General features: G+C 40.1%; 3 protein-coding genes across 4 annotated transcripts in view; 1 reads left to right on the top strand and 2 right to left on the bottom strand.

Moving 5' to 3' along the window:
- The window catches only part of LOC146390035 (protein NLRC3-like), a 30724-nt gene extending 24230 nt beyond the window's left edge, over positions 1-6494 (top strand). The window contains exons 13-16 of one of the 2 annotated variants that reach the window (XM_084923100.1): positions 121-294; positions 806-979; positions 4761-4807; positions 4983-6494. In XM_084923100.1, the coding sequence (XP_084779226.1) occupies positions 121-294; positions 806-979; positions 4761-4807; positions 4983-5509 (922 nt within the window). In that variant the 3' untranslated portion in view covers positions 5510-6494. Of the gene's footprint in view, positions 1-120; positions 295-778; positions 980-4760; positions 4808-4982 lie in introns of those variants that run through there. The other variant, XM_084923101.1, reaches the window with a different exon arrangement.
- A 4897-nt stretch (positions 6495-11391) lies between these two features.
- LOC146390034 (uncharacterized) lies at positions 11392-17525 on the bottom strand. Its single transcript, XM_084923109.1, has 6 exons — positions 17201-17525; positions 16218-16320; positions 16002-16117; positions 14390-14628; positions 14175-14278; positions 11392-13005 (listed from the first exon to the last, which is right to left on the bottom strand). The coding sequence occupies exons 1-6, from the start codon at positions 17421-17423 to the stop codon at positions 11685-11687; spliced, it is 2106 nt and encodes a 701-aa protein (XP_084779235.1). The 5' UTR covers positions 17424-17525; the 3' UTR covers positions 11392-11684.
- A 440-nt stretch (positions 17526-17965) lies between these two features.
- Positions 17966-22047, bottom strand: LOC146390033 (Fc receptor-like protein 5). The gene is made up of 6 exons (XM_084920290.1): positions 22020-22047; positions 21691-21726; positions 20910-21173; positions 18980-19225; positions 18746-18904; positions 17966-18598 (listed from the first exon to the last, which is right to left on the bottom strand). Exons 1-6 carry the CDS (start codon positions 22045-22047, stop codon positions 18504-18506), a joined length of 828 nt encoding a protein of 275 aa, XP_084776416.1. The 3' UTR covers positions 17966-18503.
- Positions 22048-22634: the final 587 nt, after the last annotated feature.

The following is a 22634-nucleotide window of genomic DNA, read 5'->3' as shown; positions in this document are numbered from 1 at the left end:
TATTGCTAAATGTAGTAGCTCCAAACTAAGTAAACTATTGCTAAATGTAGTAGCTTCAAACTACACAATGATTACATTTTTAAAACAGTGTCCTTCTCTTGTTCTTCTTTTAACTTTAAGACTAAGCCTCTGTAACCTCTCAGAGATAAGCTGTGAAGCTTTGTCCTCAGTTATCAGCTCCCTGCCATCTAGTCTGAGAGGGCTGGACCTGAGTAACAATGACCTGTGGGATTCAGGAGTGAAACTTCTGTCTCTTGGAATGAAGAGTCCACACTGCAAACTGGAAGTTCTCTGGTAAGGATTCAGACTTTTCCTCTGATGACTTAAAATCTGATTCATATAACTGTGCAAAAAAAATCAAACATTTATACTGAGTTTTATTTACCTTTGGGAGAATTATTAAAAATTGAATTGCAGTCTAAAGATTTTTCATAGTACATTTTTTTAATTCAAATGTTCTAAGAAAATCACTTCATACACTGTTTAATTAAGTAATTTGTGATATTTTACATCGATATGAGATGTTTGGCAATAAAATGTGTCTATTGGGTATTAATGAAAATCATTGCATGAGAGCCTTGGAAGCCTAGTGTCATGGGCGAGTAAGGTATACTGAGCTTGAAGTCGGCATTTTCAGTGTCATTATAGTGGTGCTCTTTTTACCTGGCTAGATCACCACGGTGACTGATGCTGAACCTGTAATTTGATAGGCAGAATAAAATGAATGGGAATGAATAAATGTTATTGTTTGTGGTAAATAGAAAATTATTGTTCCTAGATGGATTGTTGTTTTGTGTGCCTGCAGTCTATCAGGCTGTCTGATCACAGAAGACGGCTGTCGTTCTCTGGCCTCAGATCTGAGCTCAAACCCCTCCCACCTGAGAGAGCTCGACCTGAGCTACAATCATCCAGGAGACTCAGGAAGAAAGCTGCTGTTGGCTGTAGTGAAGGATCCATGCTGGAGACTGGACACTCTCAGGTATGGAGAGAATGTCCGATAGAGGAGGAAGAGTTGGAAAAACTTCCCGTGTCCATCAGTCACTTCCTTTTTTTCATGCAGATATGAAATAAACTGATCAATAAAAATTGGTAGACATCTCAGTATATGCAAAAGAACAGATTAGATGAATCTGTGTATTGGGATGCCATTGACATATTTATCCTAAATTAAAACCAGTAGAAACTTTAAGCCTAACTTTGACATAAAATAAAAAAATCCTCATTTCAAAATTAGAGTTGTGGAAGAAGATGACAACTACAGGGAGATGTTTTCTATAGATATTGTCACAGGTAATGGGAAAATACGGACTCAGCCGCGGAGCTCTGGATGCGAAGCAAACAGTGCGTTTATTTACAGTGCCCAAAAACAGTCTCAAAACACAAAGCGAAGTGCAAAATCCAACAGTGAGCCTCTCCAAACTCCCAGTGGTGCGCAGGTGAGTTTCCAAAGTGATTATCCGAGTGTGTGTTCTCCTCCGAGAGCTTAATTCCGCGGGTTCCTCCTCTCCAACCTCCTGCTCCATGTCTCTTCCTCCTATAAACGAGCGACAACAACAGGTGAGAAGGCTAGCCGGCTAAAGCTAAGTTGCAAGTAACAAACACTTTTAACTACCGAGCTTCAAGTACAATCCAGCGTCGACTGCCGTCTGGACACACAGTTAAATGCCTTAGCCCACGACGAAGGATGATTAGTGACAGCTGGGTGGCAAATTAGGTGCAGGTGTGTCAGCCGCTGCATGGAGACAACAAGGGTGGGGAGGAGGAGAGAGAGAGAAACACACACACAGGCAGGTCGCCCGGGAAGGACCGTCCGACCATGACAGATATAAACTCAAGCAGCACTGCAGAAATGCATTTATTAAGTGTGCCTATGCCAAGAGGCACACTTATTGCTATTCCTCAGATTTATTATTCTTATTCCGCAGTTTCCGCCTGAAATTTTGCGGCGTAACTCACCCCGCAGTTTTGAGACAAGCTTCATATATGTTATATCATTTTGTGCGGCTGGATCAAGAATGGTGTGCTATGACTTTTGGTGTTTATTACTTTCTATTTTTTTAAATATTAATATTTTAATACAGGTTTTTGCCCATTGAAATGAATGGGAAAGTTTTTGCCCACTTCATTTGTGGTGTGTTGGCGCTCTCTAGTGGTATGCCGGGAGTGGTACGGCCTGTCTACCCTTATTTGGATTACCGTAATGACGAAAATATCAACGGCGCGCACAGCGTCGCTGCTTTCAGGAACCATTGGAATTTTTAAGGTTGCACGAACCATTGAATAGTTAGGGTAACCATAGCACACGAGTCAAACAATGGCGGCCACCTCTTCGTTTTATATATTGCTTTTATTAGTGTTTCTAGGTCACAAAATAAACTTTTAAGATATTTTCAGGCGAGAATGTAGCTGTGTAAACTTCAAATATCTGCTCGTTTTATCAAGACATCCCATATTAGCAACAGTTCTCTTACGATGTTGCTGCCGCGTGGCATGCCGCATGGCATGGCTAGTATTAACCCCGATTCTTTTGTCCCCGTGATAGAACAGAGAAAACCGACTCATAGTGTGTTAAAAGATTTATATTTCTTTTTATTCAATCATCTTCCGGAAGAGAGAGACCCCTGCACAGCTCAAACGCCAGTTGCAAGAGCTCTAACATTTTTAGCTCAACATGTGTCTTATATGGTGTTATTCCTGTTTTTCTTCTCTCACCCCAACTGGTCGCAGCAGATGGCCGCCCCTCCCTGAGCCTGGTTCTGCCGGAGGTTTCTTCCTGTTAAAAGGGAGTTTTTCCTTCCCACTGTCGCCAAAGTGCTTGCGCATAGGGGGTCATATGACTGTTGGGTTTTTCTCTGTATCTATTATTGTACGATCTACTGTACAATATAAAGCGCCTCGAGGCGACTGTTGTTGTGATTTGGCGCTATGTAAATAAAATTGAATTTAATTGAAATTGAATTGAAAAGTAAATGTTAGCGCACCGCAGATGTATGTACACTTTCTCACAGTGACCTCTGCATTGTGAGCAATACAAAGTCATGAATAACACACCGCTGATAAATTCACAGACACAGAAAGTGGCTATTAAGAGGTTAAGTCGGCATGGCCCAAAGCTCATGCAACCTAGGATGTTGCTGTCATCTTTCTGCTCCTGTAAAAACAGAGAAACACACATAGATACCTCCATCCACCCCTTTGTCATTTCTGGGTGGAGGCATATGCATTACATGTTGGTGTCAAGTCAGTCAACTCCTATCAGTCCAGTCCCATTTTTTATGATTTATTCATGGCTCATAGTGAAAACTGTCATTGCATTGAGTTTCTCACTGTCAGCAATATGACGAAATTTCAAAAAGAAAAAGAATTTAGATCAGATTACCACGGTGAATCCTTTAAGACCGGGAGACGCTTTCTGATTGTGTCCCAAATAAGTGGCTTCCTCCAGAACCCATTTCAATATGGAAAAGCTCAATTGCAACCATTTCCCGACAACATATCGTATAGTGCTTACCTTTCTAATCGTGCAGATCTGCTCAAATGACAGAGATTATCAAACAAAACTTTCACGACACTGTGAAAGTAACAAAATAAGAAATAAAAAGGCCTAGTTAAGTCATGACACATGCTCCTCATCTCCGGAGGGTAAATCATACCAAACCTAATTGACAGGTTCAACTTTGCAACAAAAGAAAAATCATCAGCTAGATTAATCCCAAAACATTCATCCATCAGCCACACACCTCACACCGCACACATTCAGAAACAAACAAACAACACACGCACGTAACACGCCCCACCATAAGAATTAAACAATTCCTTGTTTGTTTAATTCCTGTCCGGTTACACTGCTCTGGATAGGGCATCAGCAATGACATTATCGAGGCCCTTTTTATGACTAATTTGTAAGTTGAAGTCTTGTAAAAGGAGGGACCAACGCAAGCCTCGCTGATTGGAGTTTTGCATCCGCGAAAGAAACACAAGCGGGTTATGATCTGTGTTACGTGTCTGTGTTGTTTGTTTTTTTTTCTGAATGTGTGTATGCCAGTTCACCTGTGCAGGGGCTCGGCTGTGATTGGTGGACGGAAGGAACAGCCTGATGTAACTGGCTCCCCCTGTGGACGTAATCTATAAAAGGAGGACGGAAGAGCCGCGGTGTGTGGGGTGTGGAAATCTTCCCGTGCACTTGTCTTAGATCCAGATGGAGCAGCCGCAGCTATAGCTACTTAGTTAAATTCGGGCATGTGTGTGAAGTGCAGAGCAAGTAGGGGTGAGCTGCCGATTATTTTGGGAAGCTTTGTTTTCTCCTGTGTTGTTAGACCAGGGAGGTCAGACTGTTTCATTTATTTTGTTTCTTTTCTTGAAGAGGTCAAAGGGGAACCAAAGTCTAGGTTGGGTTTTGTTTGTTGTGTTGGCCTTAGCTGAAATCATGATTTGGGGGCTCGTCCGTTTTGTCTCATATGGATTTTAGGCCATATTACCCAGCCCTAGCAGGGAGGTGTCATTTCCAGCTAAACAGAAGAGGAATATAAATGTAATTATGGTGACAGTTTGAATCAGTCATATTTCATTCAATACAGTGGTGTACTGACGGATCCAGGATCAGTCCAAATCATCAGCAGTTTGATTCACAAATGGATTGAAGTGTATTTGTGAAAATGTTGGACTGTTCCGTTGTCAGTGTCTAACAGTATGTGTATGAGAGCCATGTAATGTCCATGTGAAAGAGACTGTGCTGGTCTGACCCCCCCTCCTCCTTTCAGGGTGGAGCCTGCTGGAGTCCGATGGTTGAGACCAGGTCTGAGGAAGTGTAAGTGTGTTTTTAATGTGATTCATGAAAACAAAGCAGCACACATTCAACCATCTTCAATCTGTCACATCACTCATTCACATCTCTGATGTCAGGAGTCATCATCAAAGTGTTAATCAATGAACAGGTGATGGATCAATAACTGCTGTTGGATTGTGTTTGTTCTCTCCATCAGATTCCTGTCAACTCACAATCGACACAAACACAGTACACACAAACCTCCAACTGTCTGACAACAACAAGAAAGTGACACATGTGAAGGAAGTTCAGTCATATCCTGATCATCCAGACAGATTTGATGTTTATCCTCAGCTGCTGTGTAGAAATGGTCTGTCTGGTCGCTGGTACTGGGAGGTTGAGTGGAGAGGATACATTTATATATCAGTGAGTTACAGAAGAATCAGAAGGAAAGGAGAGGGCAAAGACTGTTGGTTTGGATGGAACGATCAGTCGTGGAGTCTGTACTGCTCTGGTGATGGTCCTCGTCATGTCAAGCACAATAAAAGAGAAATATCCATCTACCCTTCCTCCTCTGTCTCTAACAGAGTAGCAGTGTATGTGGATTGTCCTGCTGGCACTCTGTCCTTCTACAGAGTCTCCTCTGACACTCTGATCCACCTCCACACCTTCAACACCACATTCACTGAAACTCTTTATGCTGGGTTTTGGGTCTGGTCTGGTTCCTCAGTCACTCTGTGCTGAGTTGAGTGTAGAGTGTCCTCCTGTTAGAGAAACACTCTGACCGTTGAACAGATAGTTCAGTCTGTACACATCTGTTTCTTTCACTCAGAAACATGTTTTCAAATTCTTGGATTCAATCAGTTGATGTTTGAAACTGTTCTAAATGATTCCTTGTAAACTTCTTCCTCTTCAATCCTTTAAAGCTCCCATTATTCCAGGATACACATGTCTGTATTTTTCCACTCAAAGCTTCACAGTGAATATCAGTATGTTGTGTTTCTCTGAAGCTCAGCTCACAACCAGCTTTTAAGGTATAACTACAGTATTTAGGGCTATTCTTTCTCCCCACCATACCTTTCTGACTTGGTTCATATCACCATCCATTCCCAGTGCCTCAGATCATCATCCTCCCTTTCTCTTTCTGTTCCTTCCTCTCGTCTTGTTACTATGGGCAGGGCTTTTAGCCGCTCTGCACCCCAACTTTGGAATTCCTTACCCCCAGACCTCAGAAACATTACCTAATTTCCTCTTTTTAAGTCCAACCTCAAAACCCACCTGTTTAAAATTGCCTACTCCTTATAACCTATCCCTAATGTTAAACTTTCCATCTGCTACTCTTTTTATTGTGTTTATTTCATGTTTTTTATGCCCGTTTCATGTTTTTAATGCCTGTTTTTATTTTCTGTACAGTGTCCTTGGGTGTTTTGAAAGGTGCTTTTAAATAAATAAAATGTATTATTATTATGAGCTCCTCTGCATTTTCAACAAGTCTGAGCTCATTAAAATGAATCCAAATGTTTGATTTCTCTTTCTTAATGGGATTTTCCCAAACTCTCCACAAGATCTTACGGTTTCACTCATTGTTGGAAGCTCATGATTTGAAAAAATTTCAGCCATATAAGCTGAAAATATTGACTCAATAGTTTTGAATGCAGTTCTAACCAGAATATGATTGTATTGAGGTATCATAATGCATGTGGTTTATCTAATAAACAGCAAATCCTCATTTGAAACTAGTCTTGTGTTTTTCCCATGTTGAACAAGAGCATGGTGCAGGATGTTGGTAACAGCTTGGTTATCAAACTCTTAGAAACATGAAAATATGTGTGTATAGCACTGCATATGTTGTGTATCACTTTAGTTTATATGAAACATGAAAACTATCACAAAGGGTCCTGGTGAAGAACCTGCTGGAATTTGGTGACAGAGATTTGCTTTGATCTCAAACTTTTAGAAGCTGTTTCATTGTTTTTCATGCAACTCTAATTTGATAAAACGCTGCATCAAAAACAAAGAGGAAGTGATGTCTATTTTTGTGTTTATTTCCACAAAGCAGAATGAGCTCTATTGCTGACAATAAGTGATATACAAGCAGAGTGAGCATTTCTGAGGCCCAAAATAAATTGAGTAGTAGTTCACTGAATAAACAATGGACTGTGAGCTCAGTTCCTTCATCATTAGTATGTATTATACATGTATATATGTATATGTATTATATTAGTATAATGAGCGATGTATTCTTCCAAAAGAACTGACTGAAAAAAAAACATGCAAAATTGCACTACAAGAAATCTGTGAAATGACGAGGCCGCGAAAGGTGAAGCACGTTATAGCAAGGGACCACTGTATACATAAAAATATGCATTACATGATACTGCTGATTTCATTTGAAGCAACTAAATGATTGAGATCAAACACAGCATAATATCTACAGACTGTTCTTGCTTCAGCTGTTCATCTGGATTACACAGCAGTTGACTGATTTCTTATGGCTCACACATTACGATATTTAAAGCATGACCAGCTGCAATAAACATCAAAAAAGGAAAAGAGCACATGCTGCACACAGTCACAGTAAAGAGAAGCTATAACGTTCTTAAATTAAAGGCTGGAAAACAACTTTTACATCCTTTCATTATAAATCAATTATACTTAATTATAAATCACTACAAAAGTAATGTAGAGCACTCTGCATCTGTGCCCCATTCAGTACAGTTGACTTACTATATAAGATGGAGAAATATTGTTTTTCCACTAAATATTACTGACACTGTACTTAAAACTATTTCCACATGACTGAAATGTACTTAAAGAATACTTATTTTTGGTTTCATGTAAATATCTAACTTTTCCCTAATTCTATTGTAGCCAACTTTAAGTACTTGTACATACAATTATATTGTTGTATATTTTTATTGTTATATTGTTGTTGAGCTAAACATACATATCATGTATGTTTAGCATTTATGGATGGCTGTTTGATCCTCTACATGTCTAAAGGTGTCCAGTACTGAGACACTGGGGGTGGAAACAGCTGTGATGTCATTCGACTGTCACAAAGACAGAAGTGCATGAAGTGAGCAGCAAGGAGCCGCTGATGTTTTGGATTCAACAGTTCAGCATTTTAAAGGTTGACACAGACACATTTACACATATAAAGCTGAATTTGTCATATGCCACAGTTAACTCACTGTTCAGTGGTTTTTAGGAAGCTTCTTAACTGCCTCTGCTGCCAAACAACCAGCTTGAGAAGAAGCTGAAAAAGTCTTCAACAACAAATACAGTAAGTGCACTTTAAAATACTAGATTCACTTTAGACTCACACAAGAAATTACTAAAGTTGTTGTGTTTCATTGACTACGTTTACTATATGAAAGGTAAGTTCAGTGTGTGTCTCTGCACAGACTGTTATGTTGTACTATTATTCAGTTGTCTGCTGTGTGTTGAACTGTGAATGTTTTTATGTTGAAATGTCTGCATCTCAGTGTAGATGAGGCTGGGGGTCATGGGGGGCAGTTTCATGTCTTTACAGCTTCTCCAAAAGGTTCCTGTATGTTTGTCTTTATTAGTTTGATTGATTATTCAGTCACAGCCTGTTGTCATCTAATGAACAAAATGATGTTTATATTAGTCAAAAAAATTCAAAAAGAAAAAAAAAGCTTACTAACTTAAACACAAAGTGTTTGGAGCCAAAATGTTAACAAGCCGCCCTTTTTTAAATGGCAGAGGTACAGTGGTGTCTAACAGCACATTGTGGAAGGCAAATATGTTATTCTTTGATGAAAATTCTTGAATACTTTGTAGATTTGACGTTACTTTTCTCTTCAGGTGTACAGAGTGCTGAGGAGGCAGGTGAAACAGGTGGCACTGTTGTAATGCAGGCAGGGGGTGTGTCTTAGTCATTCTGTTTGGTATAACTGGATACAACATTGTGGATGTGTTGATGTTAGAGCCATTAAGATTCTCTGCCCACACTGTAGGATTTCCCTTTTATTCACTGCGAGGGCATTTTTGAGTCTGTCAATGAAACACTTCATATTTGTGTTTTACATATGTGTAATACAGAGGGCTCTGGCATTACAATATGTGTTATATATATTTGTTCATTGGTTGAACTTTTTGTAAGGAGAGATATTGAAAACCATGTTAATAAGATATTGTTGTTTTGTGTTTCATGTGGCTTAGACACAGAGAGTGGACGAAGGAAGTTTCTGTATGTTTGCTGATTAGTATCTTACATGTGGAAAATCAACACGCGATATTTTTTTAAGTTATAATTGTTCTAACAGCATTTTGAGTGGGAAAAGTTCAAAATGAGAGTAATTTATTGATTTAAACAAGCTGAGTGTTTCTGTGCACGATGAAGAAGATCATCATCACCAGCTCAGCTGATGAATTTATATGTATCAGTCATTTCATGAGATGAAGTCATCAGTAGACATTTGTTATAACTTTGTGATAAATGTCATAACGTTAGGGCTCTGGTTTTGCTCACTACTTAACGAGATGATTATTGGCTCATTGTTGAATACAGTGGCCCAGGTGGAGTCTGACCTCTGACCCTTTCTGTGTTCTCTCTCTCCACTTTCATGTCTGATCTTCTGCTGTATTGTCCAAAAAAAAAATATGAATCATTTCATCATTTAAAACACTTAAGCAGATCTTTAGTTTGGGCAGTACAGTACAAAATAACACATATTGTACTATACTGCCCACTTCCTTATCTTATTGGATCTCTGTGTTAGGTTGGTGAAGGAAACACAACACTAGTTGTAGTTGTGTTAGGAACTAGTTTTTCATATCACAACCTAGAAACTTAGTGATCAAAGTCCCAGTTATACTCAAGGGTTTTACTGCAACTCTCAAAAGGGGATCTATTTTTACGGAAGCACTGTCTGCTTTACTTTTGATGCCTGTGGATGAAATTTCAATTTTGATTAATTTAATGGTGGAAACGTGACGATCGCAAGTTTGAGTGGCTGCATCCTAGTGGTGCAACGGATCAAAAATCTCACGGTTCGGATCGGATCACAGTTTTAAGTCACGGATCAGATCAATTTTCGGATCAGCAAAAATAGAAAAAAAAGACAAAAATTCGACTCGCCATTTACTTATTTAAGTATTTTTTGCCTATTAAAAAACATTCAACTGAAGACTCATTCCATGCACTTATATAAAAACAAATTAAGGTGCAATATGGACATTATGAACAATGCTGGGCATCCTCTGCACACGGCCATAAACAACCAGATGAGTCTGTTCAGTGACAGGTTGCTTCTCCCAAAGACAAGAACCAGCAGACTTAAAAACTCCTTTGTCTCACACGCCATCAAACTGTTTAACTCCTCGCTGGAGGGGAGAGGGAGGGGAAACGGGGACAAAGGAGGGGGGGAACAAGTAAGCTGTAGTGCCTTTTCACTGTGCAATAGTTTTTGTTAATAACCAACGGTGTAATAGACTCACAATACTTGAAATGTGCCGTTCCCTTGTATTCTTATTCCTATTTATCTCTTTTGTATTCTCTGTATTTATATATGTGTATATGTGGTATATTTCTGCTCACATTCTGCAACTTCTGTCGGTGCTGTGCTATTGGAAACTGAATTTCCCGGAGGAACCCACCCGACAGATAAATAAAGTTTCATCTAATCTAATGTAATCTATAGGGCAGTACAGGGCTTTGTATCTACCACTCCACTCTGATATAACGAGCGGTCACAGTCACGTGGTTTTCCGTTGCCCTGGAGGTCCACCCATTTGTAGTTAGAGCAACAGAAGATGCCTGGGATAGTTCAGCCATAACTTTAAACTTCTCCTGCTTATACATGCTTGGAACGATCTTGTCACACTGAAGTGGACGCGCAACGGGATATCATAGCGTGGATCAAGCACGTTCATCATAGTTTAAACCCCTTGTTTTGCACAACGGAATACGGCCTCCAGTCTGCAGCTAAACACCCCAATAGCTTTTGTAATAGCTTTAGCCTGGACGGATTGGGCAGCAAAGGGCTGCTTAAATGCCGCAAACTCCTCTGCTCCTCCACTTGGACTGCTAGCGCTGTCCATAACTACCGCTTGACAGACTGACCACGCGCACCATACACATACCTTTTTTTTCTTTTTCGAATCTTCGGATCACGTGCGTACCGAACCGTGGAGTGGGATCGGTTCGGATTTCGGATCAACCGTGATCTGTTGCACCACTACTGCAGTGCATCCTATACAAAGCTACTTTAGGTCACAGCCTTATCACAGTCGGGAGCTCTGCTTGATTTGGCAGTTTTACTTCCTGACAAAACCCCAAAGGAGATTCATAGAATTGAACCAGCAAGTGTTTAAACCACTACACTCTGGAGCCACATGGCTGCTGCCTGCTCAAATCTAAAAAATATCCAGAGGTCAGTACACAAAGTAAAGGAATTTCTAAGAAGCTAGGTTAAACACCTAAAGGAGCTCTGTGACATAGGCTAATAAAGTCTAAAAAGTGGCTGTCATTTTATAAATCTTACTAGCATTACTATACAAATTTATTTTATGTCACAGGGTGACAGCCTTAAAAGGTTTGACTGCACATGCTCTGTTGTAAGTGCAGCAACACTGAAAGTTACACAATACACGACAGATTATAGCAAAGGTTTTATTAGAGATGTCTCATAGGGGTAATACGTGTACAGGTTTATTACTGTAAAAAGTAAAACAACAATAAATAAAGCTAAAGGCAAATAAGTTAATTTTCACTGTTCTGTTTAAACAGCCTGTGATAGGCTAATGAGCTGTCCAGGATGTACCCTTCCTCTCACTCTACGGTAGCTGGGATTGGCTCCAGCCCCCTTGCGACCCCTGAATTTGATAAGCTGAAGAGAGAATGGACGTGTGGATGTTTAAAAACAAAAAAACAAACCAGAACTTTTAAGTGTTACGTTGCAGATCCTGGTGCCTGGTGGCTCTTCATGTGTGTTTTTAGACAATGGCTCTGAGTAAAAGCTTTGTCACAGAGGGTACACTTGTATGGTCTCTCTCCATTGTGGGTCCTCATGTGAACAGTCAAGTATTCTTTTCGTGCGCAAGCTTTCCCACAAATCCCACACACAAATGGCTTGATGCCCGAGTGAAGCACTAAGTGGTTGTCTAGGTTGGTCTTGCGTTTGAAGGACCAGCCGCAGTCTGGGCAGTGGTAGGGCGTCTCCCCGCTGTGGACCCGCTTGTGAATGGTCAACGGGCCCTTGGTGCTGAATCCCTTGCCACAGTCGCTGCAGTGATACGGCTTTTCGTTGGTGTGAATCCTCATGTGGATCTCCAGCTGTGCACTAGTCAGGAACATTTTGCAGCAAATGTCACAGAGGTATGACCTCTCTCTGTTTGTGTGAATCTTCTCGTGTTGCCTCAAAGTCCCAGGAAGTTTAAAACGCCTCCCGCAAATCTTACAGCCGTGGGGTCTTTCCCCAGAATGGGTCATTTTGTGGCGGGATAACGATCTGTAGTCGCAAAGGGATTTACCGCACACACCGCAGAGGTGTGTCTTCCTGTTGGTGTGAGTCGTGTGATGAGCCTTTAACTGCTCTTTGACTTCAAACACTTTATGACAGGTGTGACATTTGTGGCGCTTCCCCTCCTCGTGAAGTTTTCGATGATCCTCCAGGGAAGCCTTTAGTGCAAATTCATTATGGCAAACATCACATTTGTATGGTTTCTCCCCTGAGTGGCAGGCTACGTGCTCGTCGAGGCTGAGAGCACTAAGGAAAGACTCTCCACAGATGTGACAGTCATCAGTTTTGTGTCGACTTTGAAGATGATCCTTTAAGACCTCCACAGACTCTGAGCGCTCTCCGCATGCTCCACAAACATTTCCTGGATCGTTTCCGTGACTCCAGGCATGTTTAACAAGCATAACTTCTGACATGTGCAGAGCTCCACAGACCAAGCAGGAAAGATTAGCAACACTTTTCTCAGTCTTAGTCCGAGTGACGCCAGGATGTCTGATCTTTTGCTTTTTTGACACCCTGGACTGCATTTTAGAATCACATCTCTTCAGTTCATTTTTGGACTTATCATTCCTTTCTACTTTTTCTTCTTTCCTTTTGTTGCAGTTCCTGAAAGTTTCTTTCCCCTCAGCTGCAGAGCCGGCTACAAGATCTGCAGCCGGTTCTTCACTATCAGCTTCTCCCATTTCTATCTCATTTTCTTCTCTGCCAGACGCAATCTCTGATTTGCTGCCGTCAACCTCTTGGGCAAGGCTGCTGCAGAAACCAGAAGCAAAAATTAACCGGGTTTAAAGTCTACATTACAATAGAGTACAGTATGATAAGACAGTGCTACACTGCCAAACGTGAAACCTGAAGATGTTTTGAAATTTTTAAGTACAAAATCTAATTTTGCTGGGAACAAATATTTAAAGCCAAGTAAAAGCCTTTCTTCACTGTTCTTGCACTCCTTGGCACTCTAGGCTGAGGCATATTCTGCCCACTCCTCTCGAAGCAGACACACTAAACAATCTGCTAACCGAGGCACTGAAAAACTCACGAGAGTCACAACAAGCTGGATATATGCCATTACCCATGCATTTTCTTCAAGATTGTGGTCGAGTTTGCAGTCCGAGTGGGGCGAGAGGCAAAGTTCACTGTGGAGAGTTCACCAATCTTATCTCAAGTCTAATACCGCGCTTAACCAAAGTTAGAAAGAGTTTAAGGCACAAAAGCTCCAGAACTTTAAGTGGCTGCCAAGTCCACTTTTTGACTGACAGAATGAAAGATGTTCGCTTTAAGTACCTTGCCTTTTCTGCACTTACATGGACTAATTTGAGGCAAGCTTAATTTGTAACTTGGCTACAGTTAAAAGACATGCTGCTGTCAGCTGAGCCTAAATTTTGATTGGACTACATAATCACTGGACACAAAGGGTCACCAAAAGCCCCTAATGGTCATTAGCTGACAATGACTTTGTACTTGTAAAGGCTGGCTGGTGTACAAAACAGGAAGCCCTAGCTTGGATATCTGCCGGCTATTCAATGATACCCCCAAAAATTGACACTTGCACCAGTGACTAAGTCAGCATACTAGAAAATGGGTTCCAAATGACTGGATTTTAGCATCCAAGAAACCTTCAAATTCACCAATTTGTTACTCCATTCGCATTTCTTTGGTTATATTTCATGCCTCATAACGCCTCACTGACACATGTTTGGGACGTCTCACTTTCCAGATTGAAACATGATAATCTCCAAATTAACAAAACCAGAACCTTAATAAAATATTTTTCCAGTTCGGTGTGGCTGTGTCATAAACTCAACCTAATCCAACACGAATGGGATGAACTGGAGCAACAATCACGAGCCGATCCGTAACATCCAAAACATGTGTTGACTGTCCAGATATTTTACATCACTAGGCGATGCTTTTTTGTGAGTTACCTCGTCTGTTGTCTGGTCTCATCATTAGTTAAGACAACAGAGTTCATGTTTTCAGTTTGAAGACGATGAAGGTCTTCTTCTCTGGGCTGATGCACCTCTTGAGTCTGAAAAAAACAAACAAAAAAGACAAACACTCAGCACTAACAACGTAAAAGAAATACTGCTTAATAAAAAAAAATGCTGTTTCATCTCAAAGGTTACAGAGTCTAAACTACCTTCAGTCGAATGTAGACCGTAGACCGCCCCCATCCCGTAATGCTTCTGTGGATCTCCTCTGGCGTCAGCGTCTCTAGTTTCAGAGGTTGTAATTTACGCTTCTTGTCCAACGTTAAGATGTCAAAAGGTTTGTTGTCTCCGGCCAGCTGCGGGCAGGTGGATCTTAGCAGGTTCAGGAAGTCCGCCTCTTGCTGTCCCCGCGGACACTTCAGCTTCAGGACTGGACATTTCTTCAGGACTAACAGAGAGAGGAGCATAGAAACAGCTGCTTAGCTTTTTACACTTAACACTTTAACATTTTCAAAATAGAAAACATTTACAGTAAATAGTGACGACATAGTTAGTAAAAAAAGTAAAAAAAAGAAAAGAAAAAAGAAGAGATTGTGACATTAATATTTCCAGTGAATTTAAACTCTCCTTTAGGGATGTCAGCATGTAGATCACTGGTCCTGCCAAAGGTCCTTAAAGTTTTCAGAGTTGCATCTTCATTTTGCACTTAGCTCCTCCAGTGGAAAACTGGACTCGCTGTTTCGCAGATTTTTTTTTGTGCAGTTTTGCATGCTGTTTTTTTTTTTTTTACAGCACGCTCTGTTCTGCTTCCTGATTGATTGACACTGATCCACAGCCAATCTCGTGCATTATCTCCTGTACAGCACAGAATGTGTTCAGTTTACATAAATCTTCGATCGCTAGCAGTGTGACTCTGAAGTGCTGTACTGCATGTTTGTAAGTTTTTTCCCCAACAAACACAACAATGCCGATGGATGTTGTTTTGCACCGTCAAAGGAATCTTTGGTTTCATTCTATAACACTGGACCTTTTTTTCTACAAAGGTTTGAACTTTGAGAGTGTTTAACCAAGAGAGAAAAGTGTGAAAATGTTCATGCCTGTCTGAGAAAAGAGTATAAAGTGTGTAGTGACGGGTTTTACAGCCTTAAAACATCTATAATAACTGTAAAAAATAAAGCTGGCTACTACACAGATTTCACCTATCGCAGGTTATTTTTGGAACGTAATTCCCCAGATAAACGAGGAACCAGTGTATTTCCAACTTTATGTGAGGAACTTGAAACGGAGCGTAACACCTCATTGCTCCCATGTGGAGGTTTGATAGCTGCTGTGCAGCACAGCACTGCAGTGAAACTACTTACACTGAGACAAGACCATGGTTTAAAGCTTTGTATTGTACCAGCCTCCCCCACCAGGAGGCTGGTATAGACACTCAAGTATGTGAATGCATTAACTACTGCCTACTAAGAGTAACCCTGGGCTTTTCAAGCATGGCTGCCATAAAAACTAAAAATAGAGAGAGACTGTGAGTACACTGAGTATAAATAAAGTGAGAAACTAAATTGCCACTGCAATCTGTCGTGTGTAACATTTTTGGGTGGCGATGTGCTGCAGGATACTTTTAATCCTACAAAAACGTGCTGTGGCTCAAGAAAGGGTGGAGGGGCTAGTTAATTAACTTGTTACCATTTTTTAACTTTTTTATATATATATATATATATATATATATATATATATATATATATATATATATATATATATATATATATATATATATATATATTCTTTTTATACTTTTTATTACATTGAAATAGTTATTACCATTTTTCAAGAGCAGGCTGGTCTGAGAGCGCTCCAGGATGCTGATCTTGAGGTCTATGTGGTTCTGAGCTCTGGCAAGATTTCTTCTTTCTGTCTCACACTGGTGTGGTGAAGACCTTAAAGACAGAGATCATCCACAGGCTAATTACAGTGTGAAATGGCCAATATTAAAATGGAAATCATCCAATATACAGGTAATGATGGTTCATTTTCTACCTTGATGGACCGGTTATGTCCGCCGTCTGCAGATTCTCATGAGACTCTTCTTTCTCACCCCCCTCTTCCTCAACAGGACTGAAGCTCCTGCTGCACTTTGATCCTGAAGAAAACAAGAACAAAGTAGAAGAGCCTCTTTGAAAGCAGAATTGTTTTATTCTTATCTTAATAATAATAATAATAATAATAATAATAATAATAATAATGGACTGCATTTATATAGCGCTTTTCGGGGCCCTCAAAGCACTTTACAATACCACTATTCATTCACTCTCACATTCACACACTGGTGGAGGCTACAGTTGTAGCCACAGCTGCCCTGGGGCAGACTGACAGAAGCGAGGCTTATTCCGTTGTTTTTCTTAATTTTTGCTACTTGCGCTGTCCACTTTCTGCTGTGACACAACACATGTGGGACTAATGAAGGTTTATCTTATCTTAGCTTGTATTAATATTATTGTCTACGATGCTCTGCTTTTAATGTTATAGACCACACATGCCAGACTTCAATGACAAAATCTACTATTCTGCCATTCACAATCAATTTTAAAAGTGTAAAGGACATGATTGTACACAGTTAACACAAACACGGCTGCCGAGCTGTTAATACTGCGAATATAAAATGTGTGAAATAAAGAAAGAAATGAAAAATGAAAATGAAATTAAAACAAATGGTATAAAGACAAACACGGCTGGGAAAAAAACACATACTTCAGAAGACTTTATTTATCCCCAAGGGGCAACTAAGAGACTGACCTTGCCAACCGTACATACAATACACAAACATCACATTGGGGAGATAGGTCGGGATAGGTAGCTGGCCGGTCAGCCGCACGAGCAGCGACCCGGAAACGAACAATGGAAAAATGTACAACATGAGGAAAGACGAGGAGAACTCCCCCAGACTGAGCTCCAACAGGGAGATCAGTTTGAGAACAGGCTTGCTAAATTCTCGTTTATATGCTACAAAGAAAATGACCCACCCGCTTTGTTTAGCGTGGCTTCATGCGGTAGAAGCTCCAGCTGTCTCTTCTGCCGGTCGATCTCCTGTCTGAAGCCCGAAGCCTCCTCCTCGTACCCGGCCACCAGTCTGTCCACAGCCGCTAAGATCTCCCGGGAGGCGGCGGCGAGCTTCTCTGTAACAAACTCCCGCAGTGCCTCGGCTTTAGACATGTCAGCCAAACGGTCCGCTGTGTTTCTGCTCATCACCTCAACCACTGCTTTAATGTTTATATCAAATACTTAGTCACTCGCAGCATTGTTTACAATCTGAGAGCGTTTCCGGTTTTGGTGCCCGTTTCATTTAATCCCACTAGAAACAGAGACCGTCACAAACGTTCCGGGTCACCTCAGCCGTCCTCTTTTGTGCGTCGATGTTTTTACAGAAGCCGTAATAAGCTTTAATCAGTGAGAACGTAAAAAAAACGAGATATCATTATATGAAAATGACGTAAAATAATCTTTAAAGTTTTTTTTTAAATCAATGTATTACAATTCCTTTATCACTTTCAATTTTAGCTGCATAAAACTGTAAAATTAAAAAAAAAATCGAATAAAAATGTGGGATAAATACATATTGTAAAGACACACTAACTAGTCCGAAGAAAATTTATTAAGAGAAAAAAAGAATTGAAATAGTGAATAAAGTAATGACAATAACTACAGAAACATACAAATATATATTTTTATTTCACATTTGCTGTGCAGATGCACTTAATGGTGTAATAAAAAATGTATTTAGAGCTGAAACTACAACAATGATATGAAAGAACAACAAAATGACCAATACAGGATTCAAAAGACTACAAAAGGTTGAAAAAAAGATAGAAAAAGAAGAAAAACACCCTTAAAGCGGCATAAAAACTAATACAAATACAATGCACAAAGTAAAAGCTTTCATTTAAAGGTACTGCAGTGGTTAGCACTGTTCCCTCACAGCAAGAAGGTCGTGGGTTCAAATATGCCATCTGTGTTGTGGTTGGGTTTTTTTTGTAGTTTCTCTCCAGGTACTCCCGCTCCTCCCACAGTCCAAAGACATGCAGTTAGTGGGGTTAGGTTAACTAGTAATTCTAAATTCCATTTGTAAATGGTTGTCTGTTTCTCATTGTTAGCCCTGCAAAAGATTGGCAAACTGTTCAGGGTGTACTCCACCTCTTACTCTGTGGCAGCTGGGATAGGCTCTAGTAACCCTTAGCTGGACTAAAATGTGACTCTAAAAAGAGACTTGATCTTTAGCTCTATCTAAAGGTCAAGTCTCTTTTTAGAACCACATTTTAGTGCAGAAGATCAAAAGTGATGCTCTGTGGTGACAGCATGGATGCCATCATCATAATTGTTGTCAAATCCATGCTTAGGCTGGGCATGAGACTTTAGCATCTGACCTGCAGTCAGAAAAGGTAGAATATAAATAATATAATATATATGTTTTTATAAATAAAATAAAAACAGAATACACACATGAAGAGTTCAGAGAGAGATGAGTTAACTGTCAGCATATTGATTGATCAATGAACGATTCAGAGTGTTACCTGTGGTTCTGTGTCGATATAAAGAAACCAAGAGGAGAGTGGAGATGAAGTACGGACAGAACACCATGAGGTACCATATCAGTATGAACACAAGTTGGGGGGAGGTGGGCTCAGGTGAAAGAGGTGAGTCAGGAGCAGATGTAGTTATTTTAAGTTCACCTGCAGAGAGAATCCCACCTGTTACACTAAATATGTGGATAAAATAAGAGTGATAATCAGAGTGAAGTTCCTCACCTGTGACAGTGATCCAGCTGGATGGAGACTGTCCATGACCGCTGATGTTACACTTGTAGAGGCCTTCATCAGACCTGGAAACATGCTGGATGGTCATGTGACCTGTAGGCTGCTTCCTGATGAGGGAGCCATCTTTATAGAAAGCAGCTGGGAGGTTGGAGGGAGTGGTCTTTGTTTTACAGAGCAGAGTGACGTCATCTCCCTCCATCACAGGGAGGACAGGACTCTGCAGGATCACTGATCCACCTCAACACAGAGACAAACTAGCATTTCATCCATTTACACACAGCTTCATCAACACTAACTCCACACTCTGATCCACAGGTACCAACTTTAAGGGCTAAAGCGTGACACACACTTCCCCCCATATCTAAGTACACAATAAGAGCATTAAAGTAGCAGAGGGCTAACTTAGAAGAATGGCTGTGGGATCATTCCATAAGTCAAATCTGAAAAAAGTTCCACCTCACAACTTCAGGATCAGCTGATTAAAAAAACAAAAATAACCAATAACTTTAACAGTAACTATTTGAAGCCATTGCAATGTTTGAACCTCATACTATGAAGTTTATATATTTCAGAGTCACAGACCCCCAGAATAGTATAAGAGTGGGCTGAAATTCACTTGGAGCATGTGCAGTTTTAACAGAATTCAAAGATTTTTTTTTATCCCCAAAAGATCTTAAGATTGTCTTCTTTACTTAAATGTTATGGAGACTCAAACATTCTGTAAAGATAAGGTGACTCAAAAAGTGCCAATTTCCCGCTCAGCTCAATGTCCTTCAAAGACCCGTAACTCTGATAATAATGATGGAAATCCTAATAATATAATAAGTAAATAAATAAAAAATATATGTACAATGGCTTGAAAAAGTGTTTACTGCCTTCCTGAGTTCATATATTTTGTCACACTTTCAGATCATCAAACAAATTTAAATATTAGACAAAGACAACACAAGTAAAGAGAAAATACAGTTTCTAAATGAAGGTGTTTATTATTAAGATGATAAAAAATCAAAACCTACATGGTCCGTGTGAAAAGTTAATTGTGGTGTATCATATCTTTGGAAACCCTGATTACCGCCACACCTTTTTTAGATAAAGAAATAATTTAAGTAGCACCTGCCTGACAAAATGGAGTAGATCACAAGATCCTCAAAAGCCAGAAATTATGCCAGGATCCAAGGAAATTCAGGAGCAAATGAAAAACAAAGCAATTGAAATCTCTCAGTTTGGAAAAGGTTATAAAGCAATTTCTGAAGCTGTGGGACTCCAGTGAACCAGAGAGAAAGCTATTATCTGCAAATGCCAAAAACATGGAACCTTGGTGAAGCTCCCCAGGAGTGGCCAAAATTACCCTAAGAGTGCTGCAACTCATCGAAGAGGTCACGAAAGACATCAGAAAAACATCCACAGAACTGCAGACTTCATGTGCCTCAGATAAAGTCAGAGTTCACGGCTCTACCATAAGGAAGCAACTAGTCAAAGTTCCAACACAAAAACCACTGCTGAGCAAAAGGTACATCTCAGTTTTACCAGAAAACATCTTGATGAGAAATATGGAAAATACTCTGTGGACTGATGAGACAAAAGCTGACCTTTTTTGGAAGATGTGTGCTCTGTTACATCTGGCATAAAATTAACAGCATCTAAGAAAAGGAACATTGTACCAACAGTAAAGTACGGTGGTGCTAGTGTGATTAGTGTTAGATTAGTGTTTAGGGGGCAATAACTTTTTCCTACAGGGCCATGTAGGTTTGGATATTTTTTCCCTTCATTTAGAAACTGCATTTTGTGTTTTAGTTGTGTTATTTTTGTCTAATATTTAAATTAGTTTGATTTGAAACATTTAACTGTGACAAACATACAGAAAAAATGAAATCAGGAAGGGAGCAAACACTTTTCACACCAACTAATGTGCTGAGCTTACCACTGACTGTCAGGTGGATGCTCTTGCTTGTTGCTTTCTCTCTGGACTCACACCAGTAAACCCCGCTGTCCAGCGGGTCAATGTAGCTGATGTTACAGGACGAGCCAGCTGGTTTTCCCCACCCAGCTCCACACTGAGTCCCGGTTTCAAAGGTTGTGTTTCTCCTCAGAGTCCATCCAGCAGAGCTGTCGTCCTCTTCACAGCTCAGAGACACAAAGTCTCCGTAGAACAGCTGAGAGCTGCTGGGACTCACAGTCAGACGAGCTGAGAAACATGAGCGAGTCTGGGTTTTAAATAAATATCAGGGACTTTGATTTTGGTCTATTTGAGGTGCAGAAGAAAAAAACACTACAAGAGTGTAGCAATAGATTAATGAGTTGGAAGGTTTATCAGATGGCAAAACACCACCCAGTTAACATTTATTTAAGCCTCACAGATGCTTGCAGGTTGAAGTTGGCTCTTTAGTTAACCAGCTTCTGGTTGTGCAGATATAATTCTGAAGGTCTGTCTTAATGAAACTAAAGAGGATTTTTTGTTTCTTTTTTTAAACTTTTACCATAATTCTTGGGTATTTCTGTTGAAATCAGGGTGCTGATTATGAAGAAGTGTTGATAAATGTATTAAACATTTCATTCTGCAGGTTATTCTGCTCATTGTTGGATCCACTTCATTCTGTTGTGACTTGATTTTGTTTTAGAACAGCACAATATTCAGCACCAAAAACTTCCCGTTTCACCTTTAACCTTTCAACGTTAGTTTGTCCTATAACAGGTTCACTAACCTTGGTTTGTTGTGCAGCAGATCAGTGAGGTCAGAACTGCAAAGAGAGGCAAAGTTTCAGTGAGCTTCAGTGAAGTTTTGCTTCAAACTCCAAATGTCAAGGGAAAAAAGTGCAGCAGTGACAAACAGAAAGTGTTTTTCAGGGACAGGATGTAGGTTATAGATGTAGGTGAGAAAGTAATTCAACACTGATCGCTAAACCTTATTTTTAAACCGTTTAATGAAGCAAAAGTTTAATTTAGAAACTTTCTGTGAGTCAAATTTTATTTAATTGTGCCGCTCTTTTTCATCAAGCTGTAAATGTAGGTAAATAAGGCTTTTCGTACTTACAGAGGAGACGTAGAGACATTTGACCCATTGTGCCGTGCAGAGATGTGAGCAGTCACACCTACCACCTTCCTCGGGTCTAGCTGCTTTGTGGGTTTTTTTAAAAGCAGTGACAGGAAACCTGACCTCCTTACTGTAATTCTTCAGAAGAGTTATGAAACATCCAGTGAATTTAGGCCACAAACACACTCAGATTTTTATTTGACCATTTTAAAATCACTCACTCATCACATTTCATGCTGGCATGACAGACATCACATATGAATACAAACAAAGTCCAGAGCAGATGGGCTGATGTGAGTTAGAGAGATTTCCCTCACGTCACTGCGACTAAAAAGCGATCATTCACAAGCTTGTGCAGTTATCTTTAAGGGATGATGTCACTAGAAAATAGCAAAATAAATGAAGACGTCCTCAAGAAATTCTGTAGTCACAGAGTTTGTCTCATAATGTAGTAATTAGGGCTAAATTTATCTTTGCAAACAATTATGCATGTTGCTTTGGATTGAAAGAGATGGTTTAGCACAAAATTAGTTGCATAGCCTGTAAAGTTGGCCCAATTTAAGGTTATCAATTATTATATGGCATCTTGCAGTCAGTGTTCTCAGGTGTAAGTTT

This window comes from Perissodus microlepis, chromosome 3 (assembly GCF_051167445.1).
Source record: "Perissodus microlepis isolate ML-2025 ecotype Zambia chromosome 3, ASM5116744v1, whole genome shotgun sequence".
NCBI lineage: Eukaryota > Metazoa > Chordata > Actinopteri > Cichliformes > Cichlidae > Perissodus > Perissodus microlepis.
The sequence above is the reverse complement of the archived record's forward strand: the minus strand, read 5'-3'. Positions and strand labels throughout refer to the sequence as shown.